At 40.7% G+C, this 24217-nt stretch overlaps 1 protein-coding gene across 1 annotated transcript in view; it reads right to left on the reverse strand.

The window, feature by feature from the left end:
• The window catches only part of OTC (ornithine transcarbamylase), a 64172-nt gene that overhangs the window by 27317 nt on the left and 12638 nt on the right, over window positions 1–24217 (reverse strand). The window contains exons 2-4 of the mRNA XM_062184084.1: window positions 20176–20314; window positions 18638–18719; window positions 11402–11489 (exon numbers count right to left, since the gene is read on the reverse strand). Coding sequence (XP_062040068.1) covers window positions 11402–11489; window positions 18638–18719; window positions 20176–20314 — 309 coding nt within the window. The remainder of the gene's footprint in view (window positions 1–11401; window positions 11490–18637; window positions 18720–20175; window positions 20315–24217) is intronic.

A 24217-nucleotide genomic window follows, 5' to 3' on the forward strand; every position in this document is an offset into this window, starting at 1 on the left:
GAGCAACATTACATTATTTGGTCTTATATGGAGCTTTTCATACACATGGTTCCTAAAACCACATTACCAAGGACTGTATTAAAGTGAAAATGACTGTGAAGCTATTATGCACCTTTCAATAGTGCACTCAGAGCATTAGGCATGAACAGCTATCATTATGGAAGAAACAGAAAGCCTTAAAGCTAGAGTGATAATGTCCCACTGCTGTTGTTAAGTTCCATCTGATTTTAAACTTCCAAAGAAATCAGTGATCTGAGTCATATTAAGATGTCACATCTAAAAGGACAAGCCCAGAGCAAAGGCAAAAACAGAACATCCAGCTTTTATCCCCAGTAGAGCACCAGGGAATTGATAGAACCTGAAAATGCTTTAAAATATGAAGAGAGTTTAACTGAATGTGTATGTGTATGTTTTTATTTTATGATATATTAATGAATAGAATTGATTTGTTAAGAGAGATTTAAAAGGAAGTGAGCAATGTGGTTGGTTCCATCCCATGAGAGCCTTGTCTCCAACTATCCACATTGTGTTGAGGAAACAACTCAAATCTTAAGGCTATCATCCCATGAGTATATGGTACATTGCCTGACCAGCTAGAGTATAAAACAGAAAGGAAAGTTAGCAAAATACAGAGGAGCGATGAGAGCTCTGTTGTGCAGAAATGAGTTAGCCCAGCAGCCCTGAGATAGCTATCTTTTGGAGGCCTGTTTCCAAAGTTGACTGGGGTCTGGGGAAGTGGACTTTCGGAGGGTTTCAACTATTCCCAGAATTAATAAGGGTGGCTCCCTGTGCCTAAATTATTTTCATGTACCCTATGGTTTATGCTGAATACCCACTTACCTTCTGAGAGTTTGCAACTTGAGTTCAGGCTAGACAGAGAGTGCTTACGTGACAAGCCCTCAGGAACTGGTTTGCTAAGGGAATTAAGTGCCTCTTGTGTGACTGCACTGGGAGAGGAATCTTGGAAACTTGTTTCCGGCTTCCCCCGGACTTCACTCCCTGCTATGTATTCTTTCATTGTAATAAATCTTAGTAATGAGTAAAACTGTATATTGAGTTCTGTGAGTCTTCCTACTGAGTCATTGAACTTGAGAGTGGTGTTGGGGACTCCCAACTCATCAGCTCCTCCAAAATATCAGTGGACAGCTCCATCTCAGTGCTCCCTTTCACTCATATTAAGATTACACAGTATTCAACTCAGACTTAGCTAGGATATTACAATATTTTGTATAGTGAACTGGTTTTATTATCAAAGAGAAAAGGAGTAAATTCCATTTTAATCTCTTTAATTGTGAAATCTTCCTTGAGATATTTCTTTTCTATGAATTAAGTTTTTAAATCTTGCTCTACTCTAAATATATGATTTTTAAATTTTTTGTTTAGAATATTTAACATGAGATCTAAAGAGATTCTGCACAGCAAAATAATCAGCAAAGTGAATAAGCAACCTACAGAAGAGGAAAAAAATGTTTGCCAACCATATATTTAATAAGGAGTTAATATAAAAATATATGAGGGGCTGGTGCTGTGGCATAGCAGGTAAAGCCTCTGTCAGCAGTACCAACATACCATTTGGATGCTGGTTTGAGTCTTAGCTGCTCCACTTCTGATCCAGCACCCTGCTGATGTACCTGGGAGAGCAACAGAGGATGGCCCAAGTACTTGGGCCCCTGCACACATGTGGGAGACCTGGAAGAAACTCCAGGCTCCTGGCCCAGCTCTGGCCATTGCAGCCACCTGGGGAGTGAAACAGTGGATGGAAAACCTACCTCTCTCTCTCTCTCTCTCTCTCTCTCTCTCTCTTTCTCTCTGCCTCTGCCTCTCTGTAACTCTGCTTTTCAAATAAATAAATAAATACATAAATCTCTAAAAAAGAAGTGATTTTCATGACTTGTGCAGCAATTATTTAAAAGAAAAATACACAAGGAACTCCTACAACGTAATAGCAAAAAGGCAAAGGACTCAAATACACAGCTTTTGTAAAAAAAAAAAAAGACATACACATGACAAAAGGTGTATGAAAAGGGCTCAAGGTCACTAATTAGAGAAATGCAAATAAAAACTACAATGAGATATCACCTCACACCTCATACATCCTGTTATATTACTAGCATTGAAAAAAAGTAAGAAGTGTTGGCAAAGATGTAGAGAAACTCTAACCCTTGTACATCACTGGTATGAATATAAAATGGTGCAGCTGCCATAAAAAACAGTATGACAGTCTCTCAAAAATTAAATATAGGAAAGTAGGCATTTAGTCTAATGGTTAATATGCCTACATCCCACATCAGAGTACTTGGGTTCGATTCCTGGCGCTGGCTCCCAACTCTAGCTTCCTGCTAATGCAGACCCTGGGAGACTGCCATGATGGTTCAAATAATTGCATTCCTGCCATCTTCATGGGAGACCTATATTGAGTTCCCAGCTCCTGTCTCTGGCTTCTTTCCAGCTCTGGCCCAGCCCAAGCTACTGTAAGAATTTGAGAAATGAATCAGTGGATGGAACTTCTCTTCTGGTCTCTCTTTCTGTCTCTCTCTCCCTCCTCCCTTTTCCCCTCTGTCTCTCAAATAAATAAGTAAATAAATAAATTCTTTAAATTAAACATAGAATTACCATAGGATTCGCCAATCCCACTTTTGGTTACATAACTAAAAAAAATTGAAATCAGGGGGCTGGCGCTGTGGCGCAGTGGGTTAAAGCCCTGGCCTGTAGTGCTGGCATCCCATATGGGCACCGGTTCTAGTCCCGGCTGCTCCTCTTCTGATCCAGCTCTCTGCTATGGCCTGGGAAAGCAGTAGAAGATGGCCCAAGTCCTTGGGCCCTGCACCCACATGGGAGACCTGGAAGAAGCTCCTGGCTCCTGGCTTTGGATCAGCGCAGCTCTGGCATTGCACTCATCTGGGGAGTGAACCAGAGGATGGAAGACCTTTCTCTCTGTCTCTACTTTTCTCTGTAACTCTGTCTTTCAAATAAATAAAATAAATTTAAAAAATTGAAATCAGGATCTCAAAGAGATATTTTCATTTTCATGTTCCTTGTAGCATTATTCACAATATGCAAGCTGTGGAAACAACCTAAATGCCCATCAGCAGATGAATGCATAGAGAAAATGTGGTGTATACATGCAATGGGATATCATCTACCCTTAAAAAAAAGATTTTGCCATATTTAAAAACCTAGGTAAACCTGCAGGATATTATGCTAAGTGAAACAAGCCAGTCGCAGAAGTATAAATACCACATAATTTCACTCATATGTAAAATCTAAAATAACCAAACTCAAAGAAGCAGAGTGGAATGGTAGTTTCCAAGGATGGGGAGGAGGGGGGAAATAAGATTTTCTGTTCCACGTGTATAGAAGTCTTCTTTTATCTGCAGCTTTACTTTCTGCAGCTTGTTACCCACAGTCAACTGCACTCGGGAAAAAATTAAACAGAAAATTCAGAAATGAACAATCCATAAATGTTAAATTGCATGTTGTTCTGAGTAGTATAATGAAATATTGCACCATCCCACTCTGCCCAGGGCATCCCTTCGTTCAGCATATCCACAGTGTATGGGCTACCCACCCATTAGGCACTTAGTAGCTGTCTTGGTTATCATGTGGACTGTTGCTCTATACCAGTGCAGATGTTTAAGTAGTTTGCATTTTACTAAATAGATGACCCCATGTGGGATGTGGGTATCTTAACCCCTAGACTACATGCCCAGTCTCCTCTAAATTTTTGAGGCACCTCCATAGTGTATTTCATAGCAGTTGCACCATTTTACATTCTCACTAATGATGCATAAGAGCAGCAATTTTTCACCAATTGAATGTGCCAAAGAAAATCCAAAAAGTGTTTCCTTTGAGTGAAAAGACAAAAGTTCTTGATTTCATTATAGACACGTAAATGTAGCACAAAACACAGTATATGTAGGATTCAGTACTATCCAAGGATCAGGTATCCACTGGGGGTCATAGAATAAATCCCTTGTGGATAAGGTGGAAACTGTATAAAATATCAGTTGTGCAACATGAATAAATAAGTTCTAGAGATCTTCTGTACAATACATTTTATTTGGAATGTACATTTAGGTTTTTTATACCCTGATCTGATTTTTTTTCCCCTTTGGTGGGTGATCCTGATGATCATCCCAGAAGGGTACACTTTTTTTTCTAAGAGAAAAATGCATATTTAAAATGTCTATTTGCAGACTTTAGGACATTTCTAAGTTTCCTCCCTGTTTCTGAATATATCCAGCTTGTTGCTGACTTAGGTTTTCTCACCAGCAGTTCTGTCCATCTGTGATGCTCTCCCCATAGCTTTGCTTGCCTGGCTCTGTCTCTTCATTGAGTCGTCAACTGTCACCTCCTCCTAGAGGCCTTCTATGACCTCCAATCTAAGGTACCCCCCCAACTCCACTGACAGATCATCCAGCATCAGCTTCATCATAGCTCTTATTTCAACCTGCTCTTCTATTCATGTCTTGTATATTTGTTTAGTAAAAGCATCCTTGCTTTAGAATGTATTTCCATTCCAACAAGGATCTTGTTTATTGGATCAAAGATTTTTTTCTCAGTGCTAAAACAATGTCTGGAAGCAAAACTAGGCATTCAATACTTATTTTTGAATAAATAAATAATTAAATTATCTGAACAAATAAATGACATGTTGGAAACTGCATTTAACAGCTTCCAGGAGACTGATCCAGTTTTGCTTTTTAAATTCTTTCTGTTGCTGCATTCACTGACTCCTCCCTCGGGTTTCTTCACCAACGTGCAGGAACTATTTATCCTACCCATCCCTAAAGCAGCAGATGGAGAAGCAACATCGTCAGTGTCAGGTGTAAACTAGTCTGATTTGAAAGGGTCAGCACTTTAAACATCATCCGGTCCATTTTGCACCTTAAAGAGTTAAACTTCTCCAAAAAGCAAAGGCAGTAACTTCTAAGGATTGTATGGTGCATATCAGCAGGGTAGATGTCATTAAGATTCACTTCCTTGCTTCTCATGTTCAATTGCTTCTGTGGAAGGCAGTGGATTTCTCTTGTCTTCTTCAATTTAAGCTTATCGAATTTCTGAGTCTTAGCATATCTTGTTTGTCAGATATTTTGGCAGATTAAGCAGTAATGGGGTACAAGAAGAAAGGCAGATTTCCACGGTAGCTACTCCAGCCCTTTTTCTGACACCCCATATCTTCCAGCCCTGTCGCTGCTTCTGACAGTGTAGAACTGTCAAGGACTGTAGAACTTCCTCCTCTCCTGGTATCCTGAGGATTTCCTCCTGCCCCTCTTGAATTGCACCTGCCTTCTGCAATTCTCCCACGAGACCATAGAGCTCATCTTCTTAACTATTGAGCTTATATTTCTACAGCTTTCAGCTTCACCCAAGCTCCTTATCACCAATGGTTCACTCTTTCATGCAATATATCTAATACCTAATCTACCACCTTCTTCTCAAAGCATAAACTCATTTCACTTTCCTGAATATATGATATATATTTAATAATATAAAACTTATTACATAGTTTTATATATTATATATATTTCCAGATTTGTGGAATATATAATGAGTCCAGATTTGTTACTCTCAAATATATATTTATATTTACCTCCACTATCTATTCACTCTTGACAATCAGCTATCATGAAACCACATAAATCACTTATTAGGCATCTTTACCATTCCTTTGCTATTGCCTTAGCCTAGATACGTAGCACAACAGCCCAGGTCTTCTACACCAACTCCTAACTCAGGCTCTCTCAAAGTATGGTCCAGTCACTCTTGTGTAATATTCATTTGGGAAATTTGTTAAAATGCAGATTCCCAGACACTATGTGAACCTTAATCTGCAGAGCTAAAATATCTGAGTGTGGGGCTCAGAATTCTGCATCTTAACAAGTTCCCCAATATAATTCCAAAAGTATGTTTTAGAATCCCTGGAATTAACCTCTCTACCTCCCATCTTTACTCTGATTCAAATTATTCTGCTTCTGCCCACATATATTTTGTATTGGGACACAACCCTGTAAGGACTACCATTTTATATCTGATACATCTGCATGAATTTGAGGATATAAAGTGGACCTTAAGGGTCAGAACTCCTTCATTTCCTAGAAAAGGAAACTAAGATCCAGAAATATTTTCCCCTATGAAGGTTACAGGGTAGGTAACTGGCAGAGCTGGGATTAGGCCTCCAGATTCCTGATTTTCAAGCCATGCAGAAAAGAGTTAACACAGCAAGCCTGGCTGCTATACTTTGAAATGTCTGCGTGCATGATTGGCTCTTGGATGACATCTAGGAAGTTCAATTTGGGGAGCGCGTCTTCTATTCCTAGTATTGAAAACAGGGGCTGACCGCACCATTTTATTTTATTTATCTTATTTTTACAAACAATATGGTTGAAGGTAAACACTTGCTTTCCTTTTCAGAGTCAGGAATTTGGGCACATGCCAGACAGGGAGTGCCAATATGACCAGTCCCAATAAAGACCATGGGCACTGAACCTCTAACAAACTATCTTTGCTGACAACACTTCATAGGTGTTATCAAAATTCATTACCAAGGGAATTAAACATGTCTTGTATGACATCATTAGGTAAGGACTTTTGGAAGCTTGCACCTGGTTGCTCCTGGACCTCGCCACCTGTGCCTTTTACCTTTGTTGACTGTGCTTAGTTTACTTCCATTGTAACAAATTGAAGCCATGACTGTGACTAGATGCTGAGTCCTCAGAGTCCTCCTAGTCAATCATCTTGGAGACCTTCTGAAACACAAACCAGTGCTTTCTACGACTTATTTCACTGCCTCTCTCCTGGGCTGAATAAAAGAAGCATTAGGGGTTAATCAAAACAGCAGGACCTTTTAAAAAGACAGTGTGATTTAAACTCTGACTTACTCAGTTTCTAACTTCTGCTTCCTCTCAAAGACATGGTTTTCTCATCTATACACGTAGGTCAATAATCCTTATTTTGCAAGATTTTTGAAGATTTGGCACAAGAAGAGTCTCTTTAAGGAGTAGCTATTATTTTCATTTAGTTTTTGGATAAGATGAAATGATTCAATTTTCAGATCTATATATTCATGTAGCAATGGAAATAACCACATGTACTCAAAAGGTCCCGATTGTTTTGCAATTTCTGAGCATGAGATCGATATAGAATTCCTCTAATGAAGAATTTCTATGAGAACTGTGGAGGGCAAGCACAGAAAAGAGCATGCTATACTTATCCTCTGCTTTCAATCCACGCTTGGCTATTTTTCCCTTGCTTTTGGGGTCCTGACTTCTGGGTCCAAGCCTCTTTCAGTCTGCCAATCTGCACTACTTAACTTTTTCTTAGATTCTCAGTTGCTCCTCCAACTGGACCCTTTTCTAAACACTAGTTCACATTTGACTCATTCACCATCACGCACTGGTCCTATATGGAAAATCCCCACTGAAAGGTCTTTCCTGGATGTGTCTCTGGCTTCCAGTTTCATCCCTTAACCTGCTTGCAATATCTGCTTTTTGAATAAAGTAGTAGAATTATTTGTAGAAGTAGAATTATTAGGCAAATATAACCCCAGTCAGTGGCAGTGCATTTGAAAGAAAAACTAATTTATATTCATTTATTTTTTGTCACTAGCTTCCAAAAGATAACCACAGTTCTTCTTAATATCATCACTGTCGCTTCTGAAATAACCACTGAACAGTTTAAAGATGAGTTATTTGAAATCTCTTCAGCAAGTCAAATGAGGTGAATTCTTTCGTATGTACTAGGATAGTTGCCATGAAAAACAGACAGTATCTGCTAGGGGTTACTTTGTGGCATATCATTTTCAGAAAAAATAATCATTAGTTCTCTCCACTGAGGGAAAACATTTAACAAAAGACATTTGCTCTGGATTTCTTGGCCAGGCACGCTAGAGTGGTGAGAGTTAGAAGGTCTATTTACCTCTTTCACTGTAATATAGTAGGCAAGAGCTTTTCCCACATCTCCTTTCATCTATGTGAGGGTGACCTACTAGTCCTCGCCAATGCAATGTGAATGGAAGTGATGGCACTGCTTCCCTGCTAAGGCGGCTTTGAAACAAGTATGCCTTCTCCATGCTCTCTTTTGTCGAGGTCCTGGATGCATATTGACATCCACTCTGGTCTTGGAGGCCACATGTTATAGACAGAAGAGCCGTTCTTAGCCAGAGTCTCTAACTGACCACATAACTTAATAATTTTTCGTTCCCTCTTACCAATCAGGAACATGTGCACTACATTAAGACACTGAAATTTGAGATTTTGTTGGATGGCAGTTAATATGTTACTAATTAAGTTGTTTAACCAATTTTATGGCAATCTGTTTGGGTTGTTGAATTAGAACAATGCTTGACACACAAAAATACTCAATAAATGTCAGCCACTGATATTGTTATCTACTCTGGTACTAACCAGTTGGGCATCATTGAACCTCTGTGTTTCTCCGGACCTCTATTGCCTTAACTGTTAAGAAATCATGCTTGATGATTTCTAGGTTTCGTGAAGTCTGAAATTTTATTATCAGGAGCTTCTTTTAGAAGCAAAATTAACTTCAAGATGCAATGACTGAACAGCCTTTATCTGCACTGTCGAAGAACAGTTTTTTTTTTTTCTTTTTCTTTCTCATACAAAGTGTTGAACTCTTTACCTATAATAGAGCTAATATAGAGCTAATTTTCTGTGTTTTTTTTGTGTTTTTTTTTTGGATAGGCAGAGTGGATAGTGAGAGAGAGAGACAGAGAGAAAGGTCTTCCTTTGCCGTTGGTTCACCCTCCAATGGCCGCTGCGGCCGGCGCATCTCACTGATCCAAAGCCAGGAGCCAGGTGCTTCTCCTGGTCTCCCATGCGAGTGCAGGGCCATCCTCCACTGCACTCCCGGGCCACAGCAGAGAGCTGGCCTGGAAGAGGGGCAACCGAGACAGAATCCGGCGCCCCGACCGGGACTAGAACCTGGTGTGCCGGAACCGCAAGGCGGAGGATTAGCCTGTTAAGCCACGGCGCCGGCCTAATTTTCTGTGTTATTGAAAATAGATCTTAGTGTGCCTGGCGCTGTGGCACAGTAGGTTAATCCTCCGCCTGCGGCACCAGCATCCCATATGGGCGCCGGTTCTAGTCCTGGCTGCTCTTCTTCTGATCCAGCTCTCTACTGTGGCCTGGGAAAGCAGTGGAAGATGGCACTTGGGTTCCTGCACCCATGTGAGAGACCCGGAAATGCTTCTGGATCCTGACTTCAGATCAGCTCAGCTCCCCTCCGCTAAGACATTTCTCTCTGTCTCTCCCTCTCACTGTCTGTAACTCCACCTCTCAAATAAATAAATAAAATTTTTTTGACAGGCAGAGTGGACAGTGAGAGAGAGAGACAGAGAGAAAGGTCTTCCTTTGCCGTTGGCTCACCCTCCAATGGCTGCCGCGGCTGGCGCACCGCGCTGATCTGAAGGCAGGAGCCAGATACTTCTCCTGGTCTCCCATGGGGTGCAGGGCCTAAGGACTTGGGCCATCCTCCACTGCACTCCCGGGCCACAGCAGAGAGCTGGCCTGGAAGAGGGGCAACCGGGACAGAATCCGGCACCCCCACTGGGACTAGAACCCCGTGTGCCGGCGCTGCAAGGTGGAGGATTAGCCTATTGAGCCGCGGTGCCGAATAAAATATTTTTTTAAAAAAAGAAAAGAAAATAGATCTTCGTAAAAAAATAAGATTGGGAATAGGAGAGGGAGGAGGAAGAGGGGTGGGAATGTGAGTGGGAGGGTGGGTATGGTGGGAAGAATTACTATGTTCCTAAAGTTGTATTTATGAAATGCATGCAAATTAATTTTTAAAAAGCCTCTTTCATTTTTTTAAAGATTTATTTTCATTTATTTGAAAGAGTTACAGAGAGGCAGAGGCGGGGGAGAGAGAGAGAGAGAGAGAGAGAGAGAGAGAGAGATCTTCTATCCACTGGTTCACTCCCAAGATGGCTGCAACAGCCAGAGCTGAGCTGGTCCGAAGTCAGGATCCAGGAGCTTCTTCTGTGTCTCCCATGTGGGTGCAGGGGCCAAAGGACTTGGGCCATCTTCTACTGCTTTCCCAGGCCTTAGCAGAAAGTTGGGTTGGAAGTGGAGCAGCTGGGACTTGAACCAGCACCCATATAGTGTGCCAGCACTGCAGGCGGTGGCTTTACCCACTACACCACAGTGCCAGCCCCAGAGGCTCTTTTAAAAAGTTGCTAAGGCCGGCGCCGTGGCTCAACAGGCTAATCCTCCGCCTTGCGGCGCCGGCACACCGGGTTCTAGTCCCGGTCGGGGCACCGATCCTGTCCCGGTTGCCCCTCTTCCAGGCCAGCTCTCTGCTGTGGCCAGGGAGTGCAGTGGAGGATGGCCCAAGTGTTTGGGCTCTGCACCCCATGGGAGACCAGGATAAGCACCTGGCTCCTGCCATCGGAACAGCGCGGTGCGCCGGCCGCAGCGCGCTACCGCGGCGGCCATTAGAGGGTGAACCAACGGCAAAGGAAGACCTTTCTCTCTGTCTCTCTCTCTCACTGTCCACTCTGCCTGTCAAAAATAAAAAAAAAAAATAAAAAAAAAATAAAAATAAAAAAAAATAAAAAGTTGCTAAGAGGAGCAGGTATTTAGCCTAGTGGTTACGATCCTCACATCCTACAACAGAGTACCTGGGTTTGATTCCTGGCTCTGGCTGTTGACTCCAAGTTCCTGCTAGTACAGACTGTGGGATATGGTGGTGATGGCTCAAATAGTTGGGATTCTGCACCCAGGTGGGAGACCTGCATTGTGTTCCTGGCTTCTGACTTTGGCCCCAGACCTGGCTGTTGCAGACATTTGGGGAATAGACCAGCAGGTAGGAGCTCTGTCTGCCTCTCAAACAAATAAATTAAAATTTTTAAAAATTGATAAGAAAAAATATCTTAACCAATGGAAAGTGGCCAGAGGATAAGGAAGAGTCATTCAGAATATCAGGGAAAGAGGGAAAACACAGAATTGACACAGGAATCGGATAGGGAAAACAATTATTTAAAGAGAAGTAGACGAGTGTTTTCTTTTGAAAATTTATCCATGATATTCTTTTTTTTAAAGATGTATTTGCAGAGAGAGAGAGAGAAAGAGAAAGAGAGATATCTTCCATCTGCTGGTTCACTACCCAATTGGCTGCAATGGGCAGAGCTGGGTGGATCTGAGCCAGGAGCCAGGAGCTTCTTCCATGTCTCCCATGCAGGTGCAGGGCCTTGGGCCATCTTCTACTGCTTTCCGAGGCCATAGCAGAGAGCTGGATTGAAAGTGGAGCACCTGGGACGCGAACTAGTGCCCATATGGGATGCTTGGTGCTACAGGCAGCGGCTTTACTTGCTAAGCCACAGTGCTGGCTCCTATCCACCATATTCTAAAATAAGCTATACAGGGAAGAAAAGATTACTTACCGGGCGGTGTCTGTGAGACTTTCATTCACACCCAAATGAATATCTTGTGTAGTAAGAAAACAAGGATGTCCTCCCAGAAGTGCAAAGCCTGCAAAAAGGAAAAAAGGACTTTAAAAAAAAAACACTAAAGTGGTAAAGAAAAGTACAAAGAATAAGCTCCACATCAATTGAAAAGTCACAATCTTTGAAGTTCTCCAACCTCTTCAGTAAGTGATTCCCAGGCAATGCAAATTGGGGAGTTGAAGGAAGAAAATATAACATTGCACTTAACTCTCCTTCAGCCATGTTTCTCCATTCTCTTGTACTGGAAGAACCTGGCAATAATGAGGCATTGTTCCTTTTTGCAGGCTATGTTTAGTTTTGATTCTTTAAAATATATACACAGTTGTCAACACCAACTCAACTGTACTCTTAAAATCTATTTTATTATATATAAATTATACCTTGATTTAAAAAAATCCTTGAAAATAAGATAAAGTAAGCATTGACAAGGTGGTATCAAGTCACTAAGAATCAGCTACTGCTTGATCTTCCAACCAAGACAAAGCTAAACACCACCCACACATTACCCTCACTTCTTTTCAAGCTTCTGGGCAAAGCGAGATTACTACAGATACCTGAGCAAGTAAGGATGGCTCCGGCCCTGCCCTTAGAGCACATTCCATTCATCTGAGGATCATGACACACAGAGGGGCTCCTCCAAGCCACAGTTAAACTCTCAGCACAAGTAGAGCCCTTTTGTCACACATGCTGGAGAACAATTATAGGAAATGGTGATAATCAGAACTTTACTATATCGTTTGAGATAGTGTGATGGCAGACTTTCTCTAGTACATGGTTAAAGGCAAATAACCATAATTACAAGAGACAGACATAGGAGGAATTCTGTAAGTGTTACTTTTTTCCTCCTTGTAATGTGTCTAATTTATCTTTTGGGAACCACACGACAGTTTCATTTTACTAGTATCTTTTTTGTCATGAAGAAGGAGGAAATCATTAATTGCATGGTGAATTGAAGAGTAAGAGGTTTTAGATCCATGAAAGAGACTATAACTCAAGATCTCATGAAACACCTCACTAAAGATTTAAACACAATTTGAATACTGTGATTTGAATATGGACTGAAATAAAATATTAAATAACCATTATTTTTATTAGATGTGGTGGTATTGTAGCTATATATGCAAATATTCTTCTTTTAGTAAAAGATATATTTTTTAGGTCACAGCTCTATATTATCCAGTTTATTTATTTCTAGAGCTTTTCTTTTTTTAAAAGATTTATTTATTTATTTGAAAGGCAGAGTTACAGAGAGGCAGAGGCAGAGAGAGAGAGAGAGAGAGAGAGAGAGAGAGAGAGAGGTCTTCCATCCTGCAACGACCGGAGGTGGGCTGATCCGAAGCCAGGAGCCAGGAGCTTCTTCTGGGTCTCCCATGCGGGTGTAGGGGCCCAAGCACTTGGGCCACCTTCTACTGCTATCCCAGGCCATAGCAGAGAGCTGGATTAGAAGAGGAGCAGCCAGGACTTGAACTGGCACCCATATGGAATGCCAGCACCGCAGCCAGCAGCTTTACCCACTATGCCACAGCACTAGGCCACAAACTGATCTGTTATGGGATAAAATGCCATAGTTGCAATTTACTTTTTAAAAAATTTTTGCAATAGGGCCGGCAGTATGGTATAGCAGGTTAAGTCACTGCCTGCAACACCAGCATCCCATATGGGTGCCGATTCAAGTCCTAGCTGCTCCACTTCCAATCCAGATCCCTACTAATGCACCTGGGAAAGCAGCAGAAGATGGCCCAAGTGCTTGAGGCCCTGTACCCATGTGGGAGACCTGGATGAAGCTCCTGGTTTTGGTCTGCCAAGCGCTGGTCTCTGGAGCCACTTGGGGAGTGAACCAGTAGGTGGAAGATCTCTCTCTCTCTCTCTCTCTCTCTCTCTCTCTCTGCCTCTTCTTCTCTTTTTGTAACTCTGCCTTTCAAATCAATACATTCATCAAGTAGGTATATTTACTGTGCACCTACTATATGCCTAGCACGGCATGAGTACCATTGAGGGTTGGAGACTATGAAGAAGATTTCAAAGTTTCAGAACTACTGGCAGGTCTGTTCCAAGTCACAGACTCTCTTAGAATGGAAGGCCTTTTGCTGTAGCAACTCAGGATTTGTCTATTGCCTGTTCATTCCTCTCCATGTGCTAAAAGGGAAATTCACATTAGGGCCAGCATTGTCCTGCAGTGGTTTAAGCGCTGCTTGCGACCTTGACATCCCATATCAGAGTGAAGGCTTGAGTCGTGGTTGCTCCACTTGCAACCCAGCTTCCTGCTAATGTGCGTGGGAAGGCAGCAGAAGATGGCCCAAGTACTTGGGCTCCTGCCATGGCAGGCCAGGAAGGAGTTCCTGGCTCCTGGCTTTGGTTTGGCACAGTCCCAGCGACTGTGGTCATTTGTGGGAGTGAATCAGCAATGGAAGATTGATCTGTCTCTCTCTCTCCTTCTCTGTGCCTTTCAAATAAATAGATATCTTTTTTTAAAAAAGGAAATTCACACCAAGCCTGGATTTATGATATAATGGTAGGAAGAGGGGTCACAGAAAGTGTTTGCGAAGAGTCAAATTCTTCAGCAATTCATGAAAGAAGTAAAAGTGGGGGGGCGGTATTGTCTCTGAAAAGGAATTGTAATTTTTGTCAGTGATCAAAAAGAAGCCTCAGACCCCAGTCCAAAAGTACAGACCATTCACCAGCCTGTCACGGCGGGATGGTCATTAGTGCATCCGAGTGTGTCAAAGGTTTGGAGAAGTCACCAGGAGCTTCCATTGCCAAAGAGAGCAGGACAGATGGACTGCTCTGCGTCTTCTCTGCAGCCCTCATCTTCAGAAGCCTGCCTTTATCCGTTTCATTTGTTATGTTTTCACATCAGGTATTTTTGAACTAAGAGTTTCTTTTGTTCATTTCTTAATTTCTGTTTGGGAAAATAAAAGTAAATTTACTGGGGCTGGCGCTGTGGCATCGTGGGTGAAGCCGCTGCCTGCGGTGACAGCATCCCATGTGGGCGCCTGTTCAGTCCCGGCTGCTCTCCTTCTGATCCAGCTCTCTGCTATGGTGTGGAAAAGCAGTGGAAGATGGCCCAAGTCCTTGGGCCCCTGCACCTGCGTGGGAGACCCAGAAGAATCTCCTGGTTCCTGGCTTTGGATCAATCCAGCTCTGGCCTTTGCGGCCATCTGGGGAGTGAACCGGCAGATGGAAGACCTCTCTCTCTGTCTCTGCCTCTCTGTAACACTGCCTTTCAAATAAATAAATAATGTTTAAAAAATAAATAAATTTTAAAAATTGAAAAAGGTAAATTTACTCCATTCTTTCTTTTCCTCACAGATCCCTGCAGGGTTTGGAAGAAAGGAATTCATTCATGAGAAATCCTAGGGATTTGAGAGCTCTTTGAGAGCGGTTGTTAACTGCTCCCTTCTTGGCTCTCATAACTGCAGAATACGATCACAATTTCTATATTGGCATCTTTGTAAAGATGACGAATTTGAAACAGCTGCTAAAGCACCGGCTCCTATTTCACCTTGAAAGTGAAATATCAACGTCACATAATGAAAAGAACCATCTCTAAGAATGCCCTGTGCAGTTTTCTATCAGCTACCGTGCTTACCAAGATTAATAAATGGATCTGTCTATTGGCTCCCCTAATTTGCAATAAAAGAATATAGTCATCAGTAGGCACACTGGAGATTTGTCTGGTTTGCCGCGCAGGCGCACACAAAGGGTGGATAAGGAGTGAATGATTTACAACTATACACAGCAGCATGGGTACATATCACAACCATAAAGCTGAGCAGAAGAATCTAGACCCAAAGAGCACATGCTGAATGATTCCATTGAAAAAGAGTTTGAAAATAGGCAAAACCAATGTGTAATGTCGTAAGTCAGAATAATGGTCACCTTGGGTGGAGGGAGTAGCAACTAAAAGGAAATACAAGGTGTTTGGGGGAACGCTTCTGGGTGCTATTAATGGTCTGTTTCTCCATCTAGGTGTGAGTTACAATAACGTGTTTAATCATTCATCTAACTATATATCTAGTGATTTGTGCACTTTTTTGTAAGGGGTGTTACACTTTAATAAACACGTTACGTAAGCAATGACTATAGTTGCAGCTGGGTAAAGAATTTTATCCTGTCTCCTGAGATAAGCAAAAATTCTGCTGTATGTTTGAAACTCAGGCTTGAGATAGAATTCTCAAGGACTGTCCTCTGAGGGTCACTCCATCCCAGAAACTGTCACAACTCTTGAGGAGCAATATAATTAATTACACCCCATGCTCATTTTAAACACTAAGGCAACAGGTGGTACCTGTATACAATTTTACCAAAGGCCAATTTTTAAGATGCACATATGCACCAAGAAATGATCTGCTTGGCTTTAACTGAGGTTTACCACTTCCGTCAGCATTTAAGGTGACTACTCTCTCTGACTGATTCTCCTACTGTTGAGTTTGGCAGGATATTATATGCAATTAGATTCCTGGGTGTTCACTGAGGATAATGACAAATACTCTGTGAACTCTAAGTTTTAATGTTCAAACTTTCCTTTCTTCATGTATTTGTTATTATAGTTTGCAATTTGTTCAAGTTTCACAGTACTTTAGAGAAAACTGTCACTTAACAAAATACTTAATGTTACCTGTAGAAACAATCTTGCCAGAATAAAACATTACTCTTACATGCCTGAATTAAATAAGATATTTAAAAATGCATTTAATAATAGCTTCTAATCCTGGCTCTACGATTATTAGCTATATGTCTACGGGCCATTTGCTGTACCCATTTCAGCCTGCTTTTCTCAATGATCTTGCTCTCATATAGTTGTCATAAGTATTAAGTGAGATAAACTATGTAATTAACACAGACCACTTGGACTCAGGGTTTGTATCCAAAAACTTATTAATTTCTCATTCTTGTTTTTAGTAGTAGCTTCTGTGCAACAGTATTGTGAATGGTAACTGATCATTTATTTAAGGATACTTTGATGCCAAACATAACATTTGAACAGAAATTAATGTTAGGAAACACCAGCAACCAATAAGAAAAAAACATTTAAAAACTTAAAATTGAAAAATGTCTATGTATTAATCAGTTATTTTGATGACTTCAAGAAATATCACCTCTTTTAAGTGCTAATGGTTAAGAAAAGGTAAAATAAAATAAAATTTCACCCAAGCCATGAAGGACCAGTGTTGGAGCAGAATTTGAGAATTTCTAACTGGTTATTAATTTTCCCCCTACTATCCATCAGATTCCAACATGATCACTTATAGAAGCAAGCTTTGAAGAACAAAATGTTCTCATCTATTTGTTTCCCGGGACTTTAAAGATTAAGTGATACCTTATATATTCTTGATCTTCCTCCTTCCTTCTCTTAAAGGAAAAGGGGACTGTATTAGTAGGAATAATGCACTTGACATCAGATTCCTGGTATTAGTTGTGTTAATTGAATGGACTTAGAAAGTCATTTAATTCCCCCAAATTTCATTTTTGTTATCTATTTGATGAACCTCATTATTGATCATTGCAAGGCAAAAATGCCTAAAGTACAATAGTTATTTGCTTCTAATACCTAGAAAGCTCTGATACTTTTATGTCAAGATAAGATATTTGAAAAATCAACCAATGTGTTTTTGTGATGCTTCTTTCTTGACCCTGTCTGATCGTCCATTTGGGCAGTCATATTACTGATTCAAGGGAGGTCTAACAGAGCAAAGATAGAGAAAGGAAGAAAGAGAAAGCAATTTGTGGCTTATGAGTTTCAAAATAGACTTTTTGAAACCCATCATAGAGATAATAGCTTGAGAGAAAAAAAGAAAAATTTGAGTTGCAACAGCCTAGAATTCTGGATAAACACAATAGATCTGGAAGAAAACATGGATACCGTCAGAGCCAGTTTTCCCTCCTGCTTTATCTCCTGGCCTCTCATACTGGGAAGTGGAAGGAGAAGGGAAGCAAAAGAGAAGAAGCAATAGAAGTAAAAATTGATTTGATTTTTTATTTTTCTTTTTTTAAGATTTATTATTTATTTGAAAGTCAGGATTACACAGAGAGAGAAAAAGAGGGAGAGAGAGAGGTCTTCCATCCGCTGGCCCACTCCCCAGTTGGCCACCATGGCCAGAGTTGCGCCAATCCGAAGCCAGGAGCCAGGAGCTTCTCCCGGGTCTCCAACGTGGGTGCAGGGGCCCAAGAACTTGGGCCATCTTCTGCTGCTTTCCCAGGCCATAGCAGAGAGCTGGTTAGGAAGTGGCAGCCAGGACTTGAACTGGTGCCCATATGGGATGCCGGCACTGCAGGTGGTGACTTCACCCGCTATGCCACAGCACCGGCCCCTGATTTGACATTTGATACTGTACCCTGCTGTGTGTTCCCCAGCCCAACTTTTAAAGGGTGGGAAGTATAATGGAAATGTTAGATGCATTTGGGAGACCCCAGAAATTAGAACATCTGTGTCTTGCTGTTAATACAGAGCTCTAGGAGGCAGCAAATGTTATAGTTTTCCCTGGCACCCAGCATGAGGAAGGAACATTAGAGTAGAGATGGCCTTGCAGTATCTCTGTGCCTAGTGTGACTTGGAGAGCTGCCCAGAAGTTGAGAGAACCAAATTGATAGATATCTCAGATCTTGTGAGCAAAGTGAAGCAAACACCACAACAAATGGGAAACTGTCAGAACTCCATGGGAATACAGAAGTCCTGGCAGATTGCAGCATGGACATTTGATGATGATGTCCTGACAAGCAAGGACCAGAGCCCCATAGCCCTAGATATCCTGACATTCAGATGTCCTCGAGGATTTAACCATGAATGTGGGGAAAGGATGTTAATTGCAGGGATTAAGTTTCCATTATCCAATGGAATTGAGAACCACAAGAAAAGGTTCTTTGCATGTCAGAAGACCTTCACACTTCTTACCTGCTACAGCTTGAAGTCTGAGAATGTGTGTCCACTTAACATTTTGTTCTGAACAGGAAGAAGGACATGGAACTTTCTACTCAAGTCCTTGTGATAAAGCTAATTTTTCTGCCTTATGAGAATTGGAAAACATTCACAGGCTTGCACTGCTTATCCTGGTGCAAATGTTTCTCTTTTTCATTGCTAAAGAGGGAGACACATCTCACTGGGTTATTAGCTTCCCAAGTCCTCACTCTCAGGCTCCCTCTTTAACATAAGTACAAGCTTGCCAGTGAACTCACCTGTTTCTGTGGATAATCTTGTTCGAGTACTTCGTTTCTCAAAAATCATGCCTAACGACTTCCCTTGCAATAAAGGTAAATACTGAAAGTCAAGGACAAAAATACAAGTAAATATGTAAAATACATTTCATATCCAATACTGAGGACTATGTTTCAAATCTTATTCTTTACATTATTAGGAAATATAGGTTAATCACTGCTTCCAAATAAGTGTTCAAAATACCATTTTTAAATGAATTTAAGATGCCCCCCTACAGTGTTTTTACATACTTTGGAAAAAGCAACACTAATTTCCACAGCTTACTGACATGTGGTTAGAAAAGAGTAATAATTGTCCTATGTTCAATTTGGACATGTGTTCCAAAGTATAATAATATTTCAAGCTGGAAACATCTTCTTTCTTAACGCCATTGAAATCTCTATTTAATTTTCAATGCCTTGAAGAGGTTTGGTTCAGAGGTGGTTTCTCAGGTAGGAACACGAAGCACTAAGATTCCTACTTAAGCTGATAAAGAAGCCCGAGTTTTAGGTACACGTTCCTCATGTATCCACAAGGTTTTGTTTCTCAAAGCCATTTGAAAACAATCTGGAGAGTTTGGACATAGGGTGGGGCTCTTTCTCCTTCCTTTTCTGTAGATGGACTTCCTGATAGGATGAGTTCTGGAATAAATTAGTTTCTGACAGCTAACCTATTTTGTACACAAAGTGGGGAGAACAAAAGCGTGGTATCTGGGAAGACATTTTCTCCCCATTTCAGGCATTCTATAGGCGTGTCAGTCCATAGCTTTTGGGGTGACTTCTGTCCTCAGTTTGTTCTTAGAAGCTTGAAGAACTGAGCAATTACATAAGAAAATCATGGTTGTCTGAAACTTTCTAAACCTGAAAACAACTCTTTATTAAAGTTTTTGAACAAGTTTGGAATCCAAAAATGCTCTCACAATTAAGCAGTCTAAATGAAGCTACTGAATTAATTAAGCGTGTTTCAGACACAAATTGCTCAAAATGCAGAATAATGCTTACAGCTAAGTACCATGTCCCATCTCTTCCCCTACTTGGCTACCATTTAATTGTTTTTTTGCTAATCTAAATGCTTCTTTAAACACTATCATAGCCTTGTGAATTTTTTGACATTACCCTAATGAGTATATATCTGAAATGCATCCAAAATTTAAATTTGTTGCTAGAAAAAAAGTATCATGTTAAATTTTAACTTGATAGAAAATACTGAGAGAAAAGAAAAGAGGAATGAAAATAAAATCTTTCCAGACAAAAGATTTCTTAGGTTCTGATCCACTTAATAATGAATTTCAGCATTTCACATGAAAGAAATGCAATGATGTGTCATTGAATAACTGATCTTTAGGCTTTTTTGTATGCCTGCGCATTCAGTGATAATCAATTATCTTGACTGTGAGGTTTCATTACTTAGCTACTATCTAGGAATTCTAATGTATTTTCCTTTCCCTCTTTCTTTGGAAAGGAAGACTTTGAAAAGGCTTATTGGTAGTAATGGAAGGTAACAAGAAAATGTTACTTACCTCGCCTTTCTGTTTTATCCTAAATTTCAGATCTGCTGATAGCCAGAGCATATATTTAATTTCTTCTCCTGTGAAGTCCTTTAGAGTAAGGAGGTCACGCCCTTTCAGCTGTACTTTATTTTGTACTGGTTGCCCACACCTGAAAAAAAATGGAGAAAAACAAATGTAAGGGAAAAAGCCATGTGAATCACATGTAGCCCTTTGTGTCTCTGCAACATGTTGATGCATTGAAGCTGGTATACCTGTTGTTTACATGTTAAACATTTAGTATTTTGGATGATTGATAGAAAAGAATTCTTGGAAAGAGACTTAATTCTTATTTTCTCAAAATAGCTAAATGGACAGCTTTGCCACTTACTAGTCGTATAACCTAGGCAAGTTACTGCAGCTCTCTCTGTGCCTAAATTTCTCACCTGGAAAATGAGTATAATAATCTTATAGGGTTGTTGTAAGGATGAAATGATTTAATACATGCAAAGTCAACAGTATCTGGCATATGACAAATATTTGACAAATTTTAGCAACTATTACTGAAATCAGGATATTGCACAAGCACAATTTATAATGCACAATAGAAAATAATTTCATTTTCTTCCACACTGCCTTTCTTTTTTTTTTTTAAAGATTTATTTATTTATTTGAAAGAGTTACACAGAGAAGGAGAGGAAGAGAGAGAGAAAGGTCTTCCATCCGCTGATTCACTCCCCAAATGGCTGCAACAGTCAGAGCTGGGCTGATCTGAAGCCAGGAGCTTCTTCCTGGTCTTCCGCGTGGGTGCAAGGGCCCAAGGACTTGGGCCATCTTCTACTGCTTTCCTAGGCCATGACAGAGAGCTGGATCGGAAGTGGAGCAGCCGGGACTCGAACCGGTGCCCATATGAGATGCCGGCACTGCAGGCGGTGGCTTTACCTGCTATGCCACAGCTCTGGCCCCACACACTGCCTTTCAAATCTATTCTTGGAGACTTGTTCTTTTTGTCCCTGGACAAAAATGCAATGGGCCCTACAGCTTTCCTAGTCACTCTCAGAAAAAAAATTTTTAAAAGCCCTGTGCTTATTTTTACTACCTCAAAGGGTCTCAGTAAAATAATGTGTAATAATAATACAATAGCAATGATTTTTTTAAAAAAACCTTAGGAAATGTGTTGCAAGTTGATGCGTTTTCCTTTCTAGTTTTTCCTTATACAAGCTGGTTTCTTTTACACAGGAAGCACAGTTGTAAGCTCTTTGCGCTGTCTCCTTGCATTGGCTTCCTGCCAAGGTAGGATGAGGCGTTAAGAGAAATCAGAATCAGAGAAAGTCTGATTCCGTTCTAGCAATCTAGCACTGGTGTAGTTGTTTGAGGCTGACTTTTTCTATTGTGGGGTGCTTTTGGGGGTCCTTTGGAGAATTCCCCGATAACTGGGACTCTCTCATAGCAGCTCTTGATGGCAACAATTACTTTTCTTCTGGCATCCTAGTGGGCACATATGACCTTTTTTTGCTGAGATCATCCTGTTCCAGGAAGTGTCTTGGTCATAAACTGAAACAATACCATGCTGGGTCTCCTTCCCATTTCATATTGTTTCATGGGAAGCTGTCAGTGTCCTTTACTCTGACAAGTGTCAAGCCCATCCTAGTACAGACTCAGTTCTGTCATCAGAACAGCTAGCTGGCCAAGCTAGATTTCTCAGATAGCAGCCTGACAAAAGTTTACAGTGTTCCCAAGCTCTCCAATTTAAGAGATTGGTTCCACTGGGGCCACTTTCCCTGGGCTTGAAGTTAGGGAAGAGTATGCCCTCTATGGAAGGGCCCATACACACAACAATAACACTCTCCAAAAGTTTTCTCTTTTTTTTATTTAAACACTTTTTAATTTTTAATTGACAAATAATAATTATATGTACTTATGTGGTACAATGTGATGCTTTGATATGTGTAAATGTGGAAAGATCAAATCAAGCTAAGCAGCATATCAATCTCTTCAAATGTTTATCATTTCTCTGTGGTAGGACATTGAAAATCCTCTTTTAGCTATTTTGAAATATGTAACATTTTATCATTCACTATAGCCACTGTGCTGTGCAACAGATTAACAGATTATTTCTCCTAACTGCAATTTTGTAAAAATTGACCAATTTGTCCTCTTGTGCACTTCTACCCCCTTCCCTCAGCCTCTGAAAACCACCATTGTATTCTCCGCTTCTGAGTTTGCCTTTTCAGATTTCACACATTTGTGAGGACGTGCAGTATTTGTCTTTTATGTACTTGGATTATTTCACTTAACATAATGTGCTCCAGGTTCTTCCACGTTGTCACAAATGGCAGGGTAAGCTTGTCTTTTTTAAACTGAAGGGCATTCTATCACGTATATATACCACATTTTATTTATTCATTCATCCATTGATGGGCCCTAGTTGATTCCAAATTTTGCCTCTGTGAGTAGTATATGCTGAAGAGATATTTGAACTCCCATATTCAAAAATCTTCTTCCATCAGCCCTTAAGGCATTTGGATCTGGCTGAAGAACCTATGAGAGTATTTTAGGCATGGAAAGCCAAGACACGCAGGGAAAAAAAAAAAAAAAGAAGAAGACCTAAATGAAGGATCTCAGCGAGTGTGATCCCAGTGGAAAGAACGGGGCCATCAAAGTAGGAGGTACCTTTCTCTGAAGGGAGGAGAGAACTTCCACTTTGACTATGACCCTATTGGAATAGGATCGAAGTCGGCGAACCCTAAAGGCTTCCATAGCCTCGGCAACTCATGGCTAGAGCCTAGGGAGATTACTGACGCCATAAACAAGAGTGTTAAATTGTTAAATCAACATCAGGAGTCACTGTGTACTTACGTCCCATGTGGGATCTGTCCTTAATAGGTTGTCCAAGGTGAAGTAATGATATAGCTAGTACTGAAACAGTATTTTTACACTTTGTGGTTATGTGTGGGTGCAAACTGATGAAATCTTTACTTAGTATATACTAAAGCGATCTTCTGTATATAAAGATAATTGAAAATGAAAAAAAAAACCCTTGGTTTTAAATTGGAAATTACATAGAAAAATAATCAATCTTTTTTTAAAAAAATGTCTTGCAGGATCTCTGTCATTAATGTGATGTACACTGTTATTTAATGCTATAACTAGTACTCCAACAGTATTTTTTCACTTTGTGTTGCTATGTGAGGGCAAACTGTTGAAATCTTTACATATACTAAACTGATTTTCTGTATATAAAGAGAATTGAAAATGAATCTTGATGGGAATGGAAGGGGAGAGCGAGTGGGAAAGGGGAGGGTTGCGGGTGGGGGGGAAGTCGTGGCGGGGGGGAAGCCTTTGTAATCCATAAGCTGTACTTTGGAAATTTATATTCATTAAATAAAAAAAAAATTAAAAAACCAAAAATCTTCTTCCAATTTTCAAGCATTTTCTTTGTCTCTGTAACCCATTTTATAAGATGGGGGTAGTAACCAATGGCTTGTGAAACTAAATCTTGGCTATTGCCTTGGCAAGAATGTATTTACTGGTCTAAAACCTCAGTTTAGAATGAGGGAAGAGGGGTCAGTGCTGTGGCGCAGTGGGTTAAAGCCCTGGCCTGTAGTGCTGGCATCCCATATGGGCACCGGTTCTAGTTCTGGCTGCTCCTCTTCCAATCCAGCTCTCTGCTGTGGCCTGGGAAAACAGTAGAAGATGGCCCAAGTCCTTGGGCCCTTGCACCCACGTGGGAGACCTGGAAGAAGCTCCTGGCTCCTAGCTTCAGAGCTCCCCGGCCGTGGCAGCCATCTGGGCAGTGAACCAGCAGATGGAAGACCTCTCTCTCTCTCTGTCTCTACCTCTCTCTATAACTTTTTAAAATAAATCTTTAAAAAAAAAAGAATGAGGAAGAATCTGTACCTATTGGAGCTGGGCAGAACCTAGAACAGAAAGAGACCTATTTTAGCATATTGTTGCATTGCAATGAAAGTAATTGTTCTTTCTTATAATTATTCTACAAAATGAGTAGCACGTGTTTCATTATTCCAAGTACTACCTGTATTTAACAATAATTAGTCTTATCTACCATTAGAAA

The sequence above is a fragment of the Lepus europaeus genome, chromosome X (genome assembly GCF_033115175.1).
Source record: "Lepus europaeus isolate LE1 chromosome X, mLepTim1.pri, whole genome shotgun sequence".
NCBI classification, from domain to species: Eukaryota; Metazoa; Chordata; class Mammalia; order Lagomorpha; family Leporidae; genus Lepus; species Lepus europaeus.